This window comes from Electrona antarctica (assembly GCF_951216825.1).
Source record: "Electrona antarctica genome assembly, contig: scaffold_26, whole genome shotgun sequence".
Classification (NCBI taxonomy): domain Eukaryota; kingdom Metazoa; phylum Chordata; class Actinopteri; order Myctophiformes; family Myctophidae; genus Electrona; species Electrona antarctica.
Window position 1 is genome coordinate 1,104,572 of NW_027636995.1, and position 12,362 is coordinate 1,116,933.

Consider the following 12,362-nt stretch of genomic DNA (forward strand, 5'->3'; position numbering starts at 1 on the left):
AATAGGTGAGTGCGCTCGCACTGGGGGGGGCACCCACTGCCGTTATAAGAACTTTGCACGCCTGCACACACACACACACATACATAAGCACGCGCACCAACACAGTCAGCATTCAGTGAAGCTGAGCGCCTCAGAGCCCTCCCATACGCGCGCCTGTCCGCTGTGAGCGAGCCGTACGGTATAGTACTAGGGCCCACACACACACACACACACACACACACACACACACACTCTCAGAAGAAGCAGGCTCAGACACAGCCTATAATAGGGACCAGAGTGGGGACTGTACTGTATGTAGGACTACAGCACTGACCCCCCCCCCGAGTCCTGACACACGACGGGAGACGAACGGTTTTAACGCCAGAGCTATTCTAGCTCTCTAACTAGTCTGACTGAGTCGTGGAGACAGACGGACGGACCGCATGTGGCTGGACTATAAGTTGGAGCTGCTGCTGCTGCTGGGGCTAAAATTGGAACTCGTTGTGGATCCTTTCTGTACATATAAGAGGACCAAGCGGGGGTTGGCGGGGCAGGGCTTTGGGTCCTGTCCTGTCCTGTATGTTGTTGTTGTTGCTGTGTTGGCGAGACTGTCTGAATGTCACTCTGTAAGGTCTGAGGACGATCGGCGCTCGAGAGTCGAAACGTTTCCGATTTTTAAAGATGGTAACGGATGCGGCGGATCTTATTGTTTTTTTCACGTTGAGTCTTTGAGATCCAGAGCCACGGCAGAGCAGCATGTGTGTGCCTTTTTCTGTCACCTCGCTGTGACACCCTTTCCCCCCCCATTTCTTTCTGGACTGGACCCTGCACCACTCTGCCCACAGGAGGACAAGAGGGGCTCAGAGTGAGACACTCGGTCACCCTGAAAGCAGACGTTTTCACTGGAATGAAGGCGCAGCAAGAGAATGACGTGAACGTGTAGGTGTGTGGTACAGTTTAACGGAACTTCTGCATTTTGACTTTTTTTATTTATTTATTTTTGCGGGAAATTAGGTGTGGGTCTGTGTGACTGTGTAGGTGTGTGTACTGTGTAGTGTGTAGTTATCAGACCTTCTGCATTTTGGCGGGTTTTGCAGGAAATTGGGTGTGAGTCTGTGTGACTGTGTAGGTGTGTGTACTGTGTAGTGTGTAGTTATCAGACCTTCTGCATTTTGGCGGGTTTTGCAGGAAATTGGGTGTGGGGGTGTAGGTGAGTGTGTAGGTGTGTATTTGATCAGAATGTTTTTCTGCGGGAAATTGGGTGTGGGTGACGGGTCTGTGTGACTGTGGGGTGTGTGTGTGTGTGTGTGCGTGCGTCTGTGCATGTCACCATGTCTGAACAGCTCCATATGCAAAGTTTGCATACGAACGCAGTCGACAGCGGATGGAATAATGCGGTTTCTGTTCGTCAAGTGTCGTCATTGCGTTGCTCTGGTTGAAGGATGCTGTGTGTGTGTGTGTGTGTGTGTGTGTGTGTGTGTGCATAAGGTTTGGTTTACCGACCGAGCAAAGCCAGGGAGAGAGAGAGACAGACACACAGGTCTGTCAAGCCTTTAGTTATGTATATCAAACACGTCTTATCTAGGCCAGTTGGTCATTCGTGTACTCTTGAATCTAAAAACCTACTGTAAGACAGACAGACAGACAGACAGACATGCTTGCTGACCTCAACCCTGTGCATTGCAGCTGGTTAAAGGGCTACAATGCACAAGCCACCGGTTATGTCAGTGCACGCACGTGTCTTCTTTTGAGTACATTGGCTTATTGTCCAGTCTTGATGAAGGAACGTCATGGATCGGAGCCACGTGTGTGTGTGTGTGTGTGTGTCAGATCACATCACAGTGATCATCCCTTTGTGCATAAAGGACTTGATGTCACGTCTGGCCACGTTTTCTCTCTGGGTGACTGTGTGTGTGTGTGTGTGTGTGTGTGTGTGTGTGACATGTGTGATTGTTGACACTAGTCGTGTGTGATTGTTGACACTAGTCGTGTGTGTGTGTGATTGTTGACACTAGTCGTGTGTGTGTGATTGTTGACACTAGTCGTGTGTGTGTGATTGTTGACACTAGTCGTGCACGCCATCCATGGTGACAATGATGTCACCTTTTCCAACCGAGAGGCCGAGACAACAGTGTCTACCTCTCACCTGAATGACGCACACACGCACGCACGCACGCACGCACGCACAGACAGACAGACAACTGTCCCACTCTCACCTGAGACAGGCTGGGGTTGAATATAGCACACACATCCTGCAGCTCAGCTGTTCACTGTCTCATTTACTCCATTATAGTTTTTGTTCTCAGGCCCTGCGGCTAAAATTAGAACGCGTGCGTGCGTGCGTGCGTGCGTGTGTGCGTGCGTGCGTGCGTGCGTGCGTGCGTGCGTGTGTGTGTGTGTGTTGGAGTCTCAGGATACCCATCATGCCACAACAATAGAGTGATAGCTGGTAATAAGGGCGGTGTGCAAATGCAACAGTTAATTTTATTGGGTCAAAATAGTCCGAATTATTAGTCGATAATCTTGTCGATAAGCTTGTCAATCTGCTACTTTTGCCTTTTTTCCCATTTGAATCCTGAAAAGTAAGCGTTTTGGACATACTGTATGAGGTTTCCCACCCGACAGAGACCACATCATAAGGGCCGAGAAGTTAATGGATAGTTCCGCGGCCCTTCTGAGGATTTATCTGTACTTTCTTAACTGCAGCAGGAGCGAACGATATACTGCACAATGTATGATGCATTGATTGTTGTGCCAGAAAGTGTGGATGGTTTTGAAATGGAACACATGATGCACAAATATATAGTAGCACAACAACAACAACAACAACAACAACAGAGTTGTCATTAATGAGTACCACAGACGAATAACAGTCTAAGTCCACACTATTGATCCATAATATATAAATTATAGATAAGGGTTCAGGACAACGAGGCCTTTTTGTGGAGGGGTCAGAATGAAATTTGGACTTAGACTGTTTTTCGTCTGTGGTACTCATTCATGACTTGAACTGTTAACAGATTGCTCTCTCTCTCTCTCTCATGGGCTGTTATGAGTCACGTCATAAAGTGCTGATTATTCGGTTAATGGAATAACTAATCAATAGAAGAATGATCGCTAAGAAAACAAATCAACATTCTCAACCCATAATGTTACGCAGCAACATCTAGAGGGTTGTTGCTGTGAAGAAGCAGCAGAACATGTATTCAGCCACACAATTGATCCAATTAAACAATACGAAACAGATGTTTTTGATTGTGTGTGTGTGTGTGTGTGTGTGTGTGTGTGTGTGTGTGTGTGTGTGTGTGTGTGTGTGTGTGGAGGGGGGTAATTTCATCCACTGATGGGAGGTTTGGTGGATAAGGGGCCATGTTGCCATAGTGATACAGCGCACTGGGATTCTTAGGTCACCCCTCTGTGTGGGGGGAGGGGGGTGTCAGTGTTGATTTTGTCTACACCAAACTATGACAAATGCATGAAATAATGTTCGTCGACTACCTTTTTTCACTGACGAAAACAAAATAGATCGAAGTAAAAACTAACCGTTGATGACTAAAACTATAAGACTAAATATATTGACAATTTCGTGAACAATAAAAACTAGACTAAAATGTTAGGGAGGGACTAGTGGAGAAGAGATCCAGTAGAAGTAAATGTTAGGGAGGGACTAGTGGAGAAGAGATCCAGTAGAACTAAATGTTAGGGAGGGACTAGTGGAGAAGAGATCCAGTAGAAGTAAATGTTAGGGAGGGACTAGTGGAGAAGAGATCCAGTAGAACTAAATGTTAGGGAGGGACTAGTGGAGAAGAGATCCAGTAGAACTAAATGTTAGGGAGGGACTAGTGGAGAAGAGATCCAGTAGAAGTAAATGTTAGGGAGGGACTAGTGGAGAAGAGATCCAGTAGAACTAAATGTTAGGGAGGGACTAGTGGAGAAGAGATCCAGTAGAACTAAATGTTAGGGAGGGACTAGTGGAGAAGAGATCCAGTAGAACTAAATGTTAGGGAGGGACTAGTGGAGAAGAGATCCAGAGTAGGAATGCCAAAGTTTAAAGTTAAACACCACAGTACTGAAACACTGTTACACAATATCCTGAAATATCATTGGTATTGACAGACATACTCACCTTTTTATCACTGTCTTGCACAAAATAATTTGATCACTTTGGAAATGAACTATAACATCTGTGGGTTTGACAAACGAAGACAGCATGTTAGCACAACAACGATGAAGACATTGAAACTTGTTTCTCTCCACTTTTCGCTGCGGCGAGTTGGTGAACCTGGTGAGTTCTCCGGCATTCTTCATGGTGTTAACCATGTGTGTGTGTCTGTCTGTCTGTCTGTCTGTCTGTCTGTCTGTCTGTCTGTGTTCAGTGCCCGATGACCTCAGCCCTGAAGAGAGACAGGAGCTGGAAAGCATCCAACGCAGGAAACAAGAGCTACTGCAGGACATACAGGTAACACACTACACACACACACACACAGCAAGGGACAGATAATTAAAAAAAAGGCGAATAGGACAGACTATTTCTCGTGTCAGATGTAGAGGTCTTAAGGCCCAGTCACCGCACCCAATGCAACTGCCACTGGGAATAACGGTTGCAAGGAGTTGCGACTATAGAACTATATGCGTCTGGCCTTAAAAGTTGTACTGTCTTGTAATCATGGGTGGAGAGTTCAGAGAATCATTCCTGAGGCCCGATGCATGCTTGGTCGTGCGGCGGTGCCACGCAACTGAAAGTATAGCCAATTAGGGGTGTTCTTGCTCAGTTGCTGCTCCCCTTCGACACACTGTCTGCCGGGGGCCGGGAATCGAACCTATAGGACCTCATGTTTCCCTGCAGGCTGGCTGGCTCTCTAAACTCCGCCGTACGAGGTATTAGTCGGGGCTTTTAGCCGCGGGTTCAAAGTCCATTCCGAACTTCCAAATGTAATTGAGCTGATTCTTTCCGTCAAGGCACGTCCACTCGGTGTCCCGGGCTCCGCCACCCCACCTTTAACCCACTCTGGGTGGGAAGGAACCCCCTTTTGGTGTTTTTAAGCATTATGTTACACTTTAGCTATTGGAAAATAGCAAATCTACAAGCTCGTAACGCTGCATCGAGTGCCGCGCTACGAGCTTGTAGATCTGCTGTTTTTGAAAAATCGTGAAAAAGTGACGCAAATCTTTGAATATATATTCTTTCAGAGCGAATGTTTTTAACTCCAATCTTTGCTTCTGGGAGGGGGGTCCCTGGAACCACATATTTTCAGATGGGGGGCCTGGCGGCCGATTACATATAATTTTGGGGGTCCTTGACATGAAAAGCAAGGCTTTTGCACACCTACAGGCGACAGGTGCGTAGGAGAGGGTACGGTGACCAAAATTGAAAAAGGAACAAACACTGTCTTCAAATGCAGTGACCAACTTTTATTTATAGGGAAACGGCAACGTTTCGGCCTATGCCGCCTTCATCAGGCTATCTTTATGTATGTTAAAGATAGCCTGATGAAGGCCGCATAGGCCGAAACGTTGGGGTCCTTGACATGAAAATGTTTTGAGAACCACTGACACATAGAAACATGGGGTTTTTGTGAAAACTGTCAGGATTTCGAAGCCATTTTGTAGAATCGTCCTCGGGTCTAAAATGCCATTATGCTCCTGCCATTTGGCGATGGACGAGTTAATCGCCTAATCAATTGAATAAACCTTGAGTTTCAGCCACATTCTTCTGGAAGCCAGACTCCTCCTCCTCCTCCTCCTCCTCCTCTGCAGAGATTATACTTTACAAAGCTTCTAACCAGATTCGTTCTGAAATGGGAAGTAATGCTGTAAAAAAGTAAATGGGCTTACTGGGTTCAAAGAAGGGTAAAATAAATCCCACTGACATCAACAACCAAAAAAAACACTGTCCCTAATATTTCCTGCTGACATGAGTTTGCGTTCACTAGGTTGTAATGTCATTAACCCATTTAGGCCTGACGTCAAAATAAATAAAAAGTCTTCTGGCCGGGGCCATGGCTCAGTGGTCCAGGCACCTTGGCTGGTAATCCAGTCTGGCAGTGTGCCGCGGGTTCGACTCCCGATCCCGACGGCCTTTACTGCATGTCTTCCCCCCCATCTCTCTCCCCCTTTCCTGTCAGCCTACTGTCTGTCCCTCCATAAAATATATAAAATAAAGGCGAAAGCCAAAAAAAAAAAAAAAAAAAAAAAGGCTTCTGAAAGAATATTATATTCAAAGATTTGCGCCACATTTTCACGATTTTTCAAAAATAGCAGACCTACAAGCTCGTAGCGCGCCACTTGGTGGCGCGCTATGAGCTTGTAGATCTGCTATTTTTCAATAGCTAAAGTATAACATAATGCTTAGTTAAAACACCAAAAACCCCAGGTTGGCAGAGGAAGTGTAGCGCCCAGGATTACATTAGATAATTGGCACTGGGTGAAAAAACTGGGTTACAAAATCGTGGGATAAAAAAAAAAGACCAAAAGGGGTTCCCGTCCAGAATGGGGTACACACAAGCCTAAACATACACACATTAAATGGAATGATCAAATGATATAATTGATAACCCTTTAATTCTAGACGGAGGAGGAGGAGAGATGTTTCCTTGTGACGCCTCGAGAAGAAAACCAAATCATCTTAACCCTTCTTAAGACCTGAGGCAGATTCTTAAAAATGTCTTCAAAAACTCCTGTGTTTCTATATCAGTAGTTGCTCAAACCTTTTCATGTCAAGGTCGGACCCCCACAATCATGTGTGTTTGGCCGCCGATACCCATCTCAAATCCCACATAATTTTTTTACAGGGATGAAGCAGAAGCAAGTAGCATAAGCAACGATTAATAATAATAATGATATATATATATATATATATATATATATATATATATATATATATATATATATATATAGCTATTTTTGAAAAATGCTGTTTTTTTTTTAAAAATACATACACATACACATACACACACACACACACACACACACACAAATACGGCACGAATGAGCTTGTATATTAGCCAAATAACTCTTGAATGACACGGGACACTTTCCTGGTTTGAACGGGTGAAACAAAAGAGTAAGACCTGGGATTTTGAAGGACGAGGATAAGCATGCATCATCAAGGCCCTTATTAAAACGTGTGAACCAACCAATCTCTCAACAACAAGGTCTATAACATCTCTGTTCCTGTCGGTTATGCATACATTCCCTACCAAACATGTACGAGGGAGGTTTAGTTTAGTCTGGCTGGCTGGCGGGCGGTGCTTCTCTGTGACCGACCTTGGTCAGGGCTTTGTTGGGGGGGGGGGGGGGGGGGTCGAAAGAATGAAGGGATATATGTGTGCGTGGGGGGTGGTTGGTATTAGTCTGGGAGTTTCATCACCACTAACTGTACACATTTCGTGTGTGTGTGTGTGTGTGTGTGTGTGTGTGTGTGTGTGTGTGTGTGTGTGTGTGTGTGTGTGTGTGTGTGTGTGTGTGTGTGTGTGTGTGTGTGTGTGTGTGTGTGTGTGTGTGTGTGTGTGTGTGTGTGTGTGTGTGTGTGTGTGTGTGTGTGTGTGTGTGTGTGTGTGTGTGTGTGTGTGTGTGTGTGTGTGTGTGTGACGTTGACCCCCAGACATCAGTGTTAATGTGTCTGTCAGTCTTGCTAGAATCTGTGCCCTGAGGCACATCGTATCCTCTTGACGACTAGGATATATACAGCTGCAGAAACCAGCGGTCTCCTTTTTCCTTTTTTTTTATCACTGCTACATCACTGCTCTTGAATACACTTCACAGTATGTGTGTTTTACAAATATTGAACCCATGAAAAGTATATTAAAAAGCACTTCTGACTAAACCTCCTAACTCCGTTGGACCCTCAAACCGTCGATCAAACCACCTAACTCCAACTTTTGGACATACTGTAGTAGTTTCTTCCATCATTGATTAGAATGACTAAGTCATGACGGTGAAGAAATCTCCACAATAATGGTTAAAAACCTCCACTTAACAAATTAACTGCTCCTGGCGGAACGTTCCGTCAGAAGGAATCCAACCAGCAACTGCTTCTGGCGTAACGTTCCATCTGATAAGCTTTATTATTGATATCAAACCGGATCGCTGATTTTTTTTTTTGCTTTGCTTTTTTTTTAGCGATCCTAGACCGGATTGCGCAACCGCGCTGCCGTCTACCTCCCATTATACAGGCTGACTAAAAAGCTGAATAACTCGAAATCTACGGAGCTCTCCATGGTTTGGATAAAACGCGTGATGTTCGGAGGTCTTTTCTGATTATCCGGTGGTCTAGATGGAAACATTGGCGCTTTCTAGAACCCCTTTTGGTGTTTTCAGCATTATGTTATACTTTAGCTATTGAAAAATAGCAGATAGCAGGTCTGCTATTTTAGAAAAATAGTGAAAATGTGCCTCAAATCTTTGAATATGTATATTATTTCAGAGCGAACGTTTTGAACTCATATCTTTGCTTCTGGAGGGTCATTGGAACAACATATTTTCAGATGGGGGGGGGGTCGGCGGCCAATTACATAACATTTTTGGGGTCCTTGACATGAAATGGTGAGAACCACTTGATATAGAAACATGAGGTTTTTCAGAAAATTGTCATGATTTAGAAGACATATTTTAAATGTCAACGTTCAGGCCTAAATGGGTTAAGTATTGTGTTCTAAAATCATGTTTTTTTCCCCCCTGAAAAGTTTATATTTTGGACAAAGCTAGTATATATATATATATATATATATATATACTGAATGAGAATTTGTCTCTAGAACTCTAGACCAAAATTTGATACATTTCATTTGCACATACAGTACAGAGTCGGTACATACTTCACACTGTACACATACAGTGTACATATACAGCTTCTCATACCTCCTACAAGGTTCTGCTTGTGTTAGAGACGAGTAAACTCTGCTTTAGGTGAGATCCGAGGTTCTGAGCCTGTGTTCCTAATCCAATTGACATGGCCTCAGACAGCAGGGCTCGCATGCACGGAGAGTGCAGTGCTACTGTGTAAACACAGATTGATTGAGTTTATTAGCGGGGTTAATTTGCGGATCCAAAGTCGCCCCCCCCCCCCCCCCCCTCGTGTAAGCATTGCAACGCTATATGTCCTGCCCCGAGGGCTGATGGGTAATGGGCCGTGAAATATTCGGCTAATGCACAAAGAGAGGAGGACCCCCCCCTAACCCCCCCCCCCCCCCACACACACACACACACACACACACACACACTTTTGGTGCTGAGCGGTCGGTGTCCATGGAAACCTATTTGGGGAGGGGGGGGGTGGGGGTCCAGACGACTGGGGCATTTACCTCATGTGACAGGAACCCGGGACGAGTGAGACCCACATTTTTCTAGCTGATCTACAAGCTCACAACACATTGCATTCTTTTCCATTTTTAAAAAATATATATATTTTGAAGTTATTTTTACAGTTTGGCTTTAAAAGCCAAGCTTTCGGGACCTAGTAGAGACCTAATAGTAGACTCTTTTTCCGTCATTGTCTGGCCTCGGTAAGAGCCGAAAATGGCCAATCCACAAGCTTATGGGCCGCTTTGTGCAAAACAATTTTTTGGACGGTACACCTACAGACTACAGATCACACAAATTGGTCTCTCTAGAGCCATTCAACAAAACGGGTATTTCAGATTTTTCTCAGCCTCATGGTGGCGCTATAACTGGCCGAAAAGTATTTTTACCTCTAACTGCACGGATCTGTGGATAACTTTGTATGCCAACTCCCTAGAGGCCAAGGGAAAACCTTTGCCTGGAATTTTTCACATAATGCTCTTTATAGCGCCACCAGGAGACCGACATATGTAAAACACATTTTATAATATTACTCCTTCAGATTTTATCCAAATTTCACGCAAATCGGTACCCATGCTCTCCATAGTCATGTGATCAAGGCTGGTTTGTTTGATTTCTCATAATCCACCCTCATTGGCTACAATTGGCTTCTAAACTTTTCAGTAGCCCCCTTTGTACCCGTTTTGTACAAATCGCCACAACTACTCAACGCAGTGTCCGATTGTGGTGAAACTGTGCATGCATATTCCCACTAGGCTTTGGAAGAAATGCCACTTGACAGTTTACAAATCAGCCTCATGGTGGCGCTACAACAGGCCAAGCCGCGTCTCTCTCACACTCACACACACACACACACACACACACACACACACACACACACACACACACACACACACACACACACACACACTAAACATTTTGCCAAACATCACACACACACACACTCCTATCCCCCTGGTGGAGACCTGTGCCCAGAAGGGCACTTTTTCTAGTTAGAATCTGATTCTCAGGTCAAAACGGCTTAACAGCACCACGGCAGCCGGCAGCCAAACTGTGGTCAGATGGGTGTTGTTGGCCACAAACACCTTCCCTGAGAGAGAGAGAGAGAGAGAGAGAGAGAGAGACGGCAGTAAACATGAACCCATGACGTGACGTCAAAGGGAGGTCTGCTATGTGTGCTGCATGTGTTGTGGTATGCTGTGCAGCAACTGGCTGACCCACCAGGGCCGCTCTGAGCTCTTCAGAATCACTTTCAACCTGCCGCCCTGCCCTCCCTATTCTGGGCTACTCATTGTAGGCACACACAAAAAAAATAGCCTGTATGAATATAGCCGGCTACACAAGCAACTCATCGCATTATGGGTTTTTGAAATGGACCCGGCTTATCAGGAAGGTCTCACGACCCAAAACGGTTGTGGAATATAGTTGTCTGGCTATACGCAAGACTATCCCTGCCTAGATTAGGGCTTTCACTTCTAGTGATTTTTACTAGTTGACTAGTTGCCCAGTTTACTAGTCGACTAGTTGAATAGTCGACTAGTTGAATAGTCGACTAGTTGCTTTTAAGTTTTAGCCCTATATAACCCTAGACGTGACGCAGCAGTCGGTCAGCAGACTGCCTGAAGGTGGAAGTAAAGGGATTGTATTTGTATTCTTGTAAATGTGGGTCAAGACAAGAGGGTGGGAGGAGACGGGCTTTAACCCATCTTGGGCGGGAACCCCTTTTGGTGTTTTTTAACTAAGCATTATGTCATTTATGTTATACTTTAGCTATTGAAAAATAGCAGATCTACAAGGTCATAGCGCGCCACCGAGTGGCGCGCTATGACCTTGTAGGTCTGCAATTTTTTTTAAATCGTAAAAATGCGGCGCAAATCTTTGAATATATATATATATATAGTCTTTCAGAGCGAACGTTTTTTTTATTTCGACGTCGGGCCTAAATGGGTTAATCCATTGAGACCTGGAACGCATCCATGTCACGTTAGCGTTTAACCACATTAACCATTAACCCATTTTGGGCGGGAACCCCTTTTGGTGTTTTAAACATTATGTTATAATTTAGCTATTGAAAAATATCAGATCTACAAGCTCATAGCGCGCCACCGAGTGGCGCGCTATGAACTTGTAGGTCTGCTATTTTAGAAAAATCGTTAAAATGTGCCTTTTTCTTTCCGAAAATTGTCATGATTTAGAAAACTTTTTTTTTTTAATTTCGACGTCAGGCCTGTATGGGTTAAGGGAGGTGCTGACTGACCCGAGCAGGAGCAGGTGCATAAGAACCCACAGCCAGGGAGGGATTGACCGTTCCCCGGCTGTCCCAAATAGCCCCTAATAGACCCAGACGGGGACAATAAGTCCTCCTTGAGGGAGAGTGATTTATACAGTGCTGTCTGTACAGCGTGACCCGTTTTGTTGGGTTTTTGTTACTGGGTCATATCTTAGCAGGATAGTTTGTTTTTTTTGGTGCGGAATTTGTTGATTGTCAAAAGATGGCATTTTTGAGTGTGGATTCTGTGGAACTGATGTGTGTCATCAGTCATCACTCATGTGTGTGTGTGTGTGTGTGTGTGTGTGAGTGCACGGATGCGCACAAACACACACACACACATGCGCGGCCGGCCTGCTGGGACTACATCAAAAGGAGCAGCCAGGAGTTGAGGCAGGGGTCAGACGTGGCGAGAGGGAAATCCATAATTGGATTTGTCTGTCTGTCTGTCTGTCTGTCTGTCTGTCTGTCTGTCTGTCTGTCTGTCTGTCTGTCTGTCTGTCTGTCTGTCTGTCTGTCTGTCTGTCTGTCTGTCTGTCTGTGAGGTGTGATGAATGTGCCATTGTGTGTTCTTTTTTGTGTGTATCAATTAGCCCATTAGACCGTGAGGTCGCTACCGTTTTCTGAAAAAAAACTACGTTGCTATATTTCAGTTGGTGCTCCAAACGGAATCCTAAAAAGTTACATGTTTTTAGCTGCTGACCTCCATCTCAAAAATATTTTGTTCCATAGACGTTGTTCCAAACGTTTGAGTTAAAATGTTTTGCTTAGTTTAAAAAAATGTATTATATATATTTTTTTTCAAGATTTTTCA

The 12,362-nt window shown here is 44.8% G+C and overlaps 1 protein-coding gene across 1 annotated transcript in view; it reads left to right on the forward strand.

The window, feature by feature from the left end:
• Positions 1-12,362, forward strand: part of LOC306919523 (cytohesin-1-like) — a 54,568-nt gene that overhangs the window by 9,933 nt on the left and 32,273 nt on the right. The window contains exon 2 of the mRNA XM_079532285.1: positions 4,356-4,438. Coding sequence (XP_079388411.1) covers positions 4,356-4,438 — 83 coding nt within the window. The remainder of the gene's footprint in view (positions 1-4,355; positions 4,439-12,362) is intronic.